This window comes from Antrostomus carolinensis, unplaced genomic scaffold (assembly GCF_000700745.2).
Source record: "Antrostomus carolinensis isolate BGI_N321 unplaced genomic scaffold, ASM70074v2 scaffold43812, whole genome shotgun sequence".
Lineage (NCBI taxonomy): Eukaryota > Metazoa > Chordata > Aves > Caprimulgiformes > Caprimulgidae > Antrostomus > Antrostomus carolinensis.
In genome coordinates this window covers 1325-4928 of record NW_010302486.1, presented here as the reverse complement: position 1 = coordinate 4928, position 3604 = coordinate 1325, and the positions used below count along the sequence as shown (strand labels likewise).

The 3604-nt window shown below is 56.5% G+C and overlaps 1 protein-coding gene across 2 annotated transcripts in view; it reads right to left on the bottom strand.

The window, feature by feature from the left end:
* The window catches only part of SEPTIN3 (neuronal-specific septin-3), a 12922-nt gene extending 9438 nt beyond the window's left edge, over nucleotides 1–3484 (bottom strand). For both annotated transcript variants that reach the window (XM_010163806.1, XM_010163807.1), the window contains exon 1: nucleotides 3278–3484. In XM_010163806.1, the coding sequence (XP_010162108.1) occupies nucleotides 3278–3287 (10 nt within the window). In that variant the 5' untranslated portion in view covers nucleotides 3288–3484. The remainder of the gene's footprint in view (nucleotides 1–3277) is intronic.
* Nucleotides 3485–3604: the final 120 nt, after the last annotated feature.

The window sequence follows — 3604 nt, the reverse complement described above, 5'->3', positions numbered from 1 at the left end:
TCCTGTTGTCTTTTTCCAGCTTTCTCAAAGCTGCTGCCAGCCAGGAAAGCCAATCTCTCTGGCACAGCACAGAGGACCAAGCCAGCCAGCTCTCCTGCACCCTGCCCTTCGCTCATCCTCTCTTGCACTGCCCCATGTCACCTGGACCATAGTTGTGTGGCTGTGCCATGCCCCTCATCCTGCTGCAGCATCCTCCAGTGCGCACCCTACACAGCCCTGCTGGGGTCCCGCCTGCCCCAAAGGGAGGGAGAAGAGACTGAGAGACAGGGAATGATAAAAGGATGTGGGGCAGGGGGATGTGGCCACAGTAAGGCACTTGGCTGCTGCAGTAATGGGGGCAAATAAACCCTGGAGGTAGACAGGGAACAGGTCGAAGGGGGAAGAAAGCCCAGCTGAGCAGCTGCATGGGATGAGTGCAGGACCTGGGCCATGTGGGCTGTGACCCCCTTGCTGCCCGGGCAGTAGCTTGTCCTCAGGGAGTCTGTTGCCATCTCCTTTATTCCTTCAACTCCTTGTTCATACACAGGGAGGAGAAAGGAGGAAGGTTGCTGGCAGCCAACCTCAAGGCTTACTAAGAGGTTCATAACTCATCCCTCAATATCATGAAGGGACACTTTGCCCAGAGCCGGCAGATGTTGCTAACTCTGCTGTGGACATCGCAATACGTGGCCATCCCTTTGCAGACTTTGCTGCTGGAGCCAGGAGCTTTCAGTGGCTGGAGCAGATATTTGAGAGTCAGGTTCCTGAGCACCTATAAAAAGCCCTGAGGCCAGGAGAAAAGATCTCCAGAAGTGTCCTTAAATATTTCCTGGATTTTATATCAGTGATGTTGCTCTGGGTTTTTTGATTATGGACATTCAAGGTCTTGGGGTAGACAACCTCCCTTTCTTCTCTCAGTCACATGCCTTCCTCGCTCTGTGGGTGCCTTCCCATACAGCCTCAGGAAGGGAAGCCTCCATTTAGCAAAGAGGTGCTCAAGGGCTCAGCTTTCTGCACACAGTTTTCCACCTCTTGACTCCTACAGAGGAATCCAAGGAGCCAACTGAGGAACAGCCTGACAGGGAGGTCAGGCTGTGCAAAACCGGGGCCAGGGCTGGGAGAGGAACATTAAGAAGAGAAACGTGTCTACCCGGTCTCCTGGGAATGGCTCTGTTTTACGTGCAGTAGTGCTAATGCTGCAAGGAAGCCTCATTAGCGCTCTGACTGACTGGTCAAGGGGTAGAATTACGTATCCCAGGCACATCCTGTGGCCCCTCCAGCTGTCCCCTGTAATACATACATGATAGGCACTATGGCCAGTGCAGCAGATAACGAATAGAGGGTTAGCCAAGGTTAACCACTTACATCTGCTGTTTGCATTGCCACCCTTTTCCCTGCTGCTTTGTTCTGTGTGCTAAGTGAAGCTCATTCAAGAGGGCAGTTGCTGGTGATACCTCTGCTGCCCAGTTCCCGATGGGAGATGGCCCTGGCTGTGCTGCCAGAGGATAACCTCTGGCTCACAGGAGATGCTTCACTTGGCTCCAGAGCAGGGAGAGGTGCAGCATCTGTGGCCAGGGCAGGCAGGGCCAGAAGTGTAGTGGGCACCTGGAGAGGTCCCAGCAGTCCCAGCTTGCTCCTGCTTTTGACACCCACCAATCAACCCAAAAACCTCTCCCTGGAAGGCCAATGTACATGGCCAGGAGCAGACACCACTACCACAGCACACCCTTCATGTCCTCCTGCCTCTGATGTTCACAGCAGCTAGCTGGGGACAGAGGTGGCCCTTCAGGTCCTTTAGGGGCTTAAGTAGTGAGGACTAACATCTACTCTGTCCTGATAACCTAGATGCTGTCGCATCCCCTCCCCCTGCCTTCCCGTCCTTTGTCTGAGTGGCAAGAGGGAGGGAGGGCTGCAAACAGCAGCTCACCACAACCCAGCTTCCAACAAGGAAAGGCTATTCAACCCCCACATAACACATGGACAGCCTCACTGTGTCTCTCCTCCTCTGCAGCATAAGGCCATCCTGCTTCGGCTGGAGGCAGCGATCCACACTACCCCTCTCCCCAGCCCCTGCCACCTGCATGGCCCCAGGTCCATGGTCCCACTCCCTGCAGACACAGGATGGGGAGGAGGGATGGGTTCAGAGCCTGAAGGTGGCTGGCAGGAGCGAGCCCTCAGCGGGTGATGCCAGTTCCCTAGGAAGGAAAGCAGGCGGCTGCTTCAGTAGCACAGCCTCCCTGGAGCTTGCAGGGATGAGGATCTGCTCCTTTCTTCAGATCCACAGAGGTGCTGGACTGAGCATCTCTCCACTGGAAAAATCCCTTTCCCCTCTGTTTGTGTGATGACCCCAGGGCATTTCTCCCAACTGTGCAGGGCAAAGGCTGAGCCATGCCGGATGCACTGGCTGACCTCAGGGCACAGAACAGAGCCATTTTCCTTACCAGATCTTTTTGCCTGGCCTGAGGATCACTGGGCATTTCAAGTGAGGCAAGGAAACTCATCCCAGCCCTTTAGGCTACCACAGCCTTCCCGGCAGCAGCCTTCCTTTCCCTCAGCACTCTGCAGAGGCTTGGGCAAGAGCCCGGGTCTGCCAGAGCTGCAGTGAAATCTAGGGCAGCATGTGCTGAAGCATCTCTGGAGATGCATAAGCTGGAGGTGAAGGGGCTGGGCACGTCCCCAGCCCAGCCGCTGCAGGGTTACATGCTTGCCTCAGCCCTACCTGTACTCCTGGTGCCGTTCTTCGGCTGTGCAGCCCTTACCCTGCAGCCCAGCTTGCCTCCTGGATGGCACAGCTGTACCACAAAGCAAGAGGACGCTGAGTGCCCTTGGATCGGGGTACCCACGCCACCACGACTGCCTGTCCCCCTGCCTGCCCGCCTGACAGCTCCTGCGCAGATGCCCAGGGAGCAGCACAGGACATCCCCACTGCCCCCGCAGCGACTGACTGTCACTGGCAAGGGACAAGCCAGTTGCAGAGCAGCTTGTGGGCTTTCCCCAGCTCTGGACCAGCTGGAATTATCTCTTTCTTTCAGAACAGCCCCTGACGCCAGCTACTCCCCATCCACACCGCAACCAGCCCCGCTCATTCTCCTTCATGCCTTTTGCCCCCAAAAGGAAAAAAAAAAGAGAAAGGAAAAAAGAGGAAAGACAAAGATGGGACTGATTTTCCCCACTGCCTTTCGGGGATATTCCTCCCAGAGCTGGGCAGTGTGGGGACAAGGAAGAGGGTTCCTCCACAAAAAGCCCCAGCGGCATCCCTCCAGCATTGTCCAGCCCTGCCAAGCCCAGAGCATCCTACCTTTGAACATGAAGCTTCCTTTGTCTCCGAATCCTCTGCCAAGGGGGTGGGTTTCCCCCCACTTTTCTAGCCTGACGCTGACGTGGTGTGATGGGCTACGAAGCTTCGTTGTTACCTCTCTCTTTCTTCCCTGTGTCCTCTTCTCCCCCCCTCTCCTTCCCCTCCTTCTCCAGTGGCTATTTCAGCGGAGCGGGGATGCTGGTGCTGCTCCTGCTGCCATCGTCATGTGACCTGAATATTAAACATCGCCGCAAAATCCCCCGCGCACCCTCCCCCGGCTCCATCCCAGGCCCCCGCCAGCCTCCCCGGCTGGGTGGGCACGGCCGC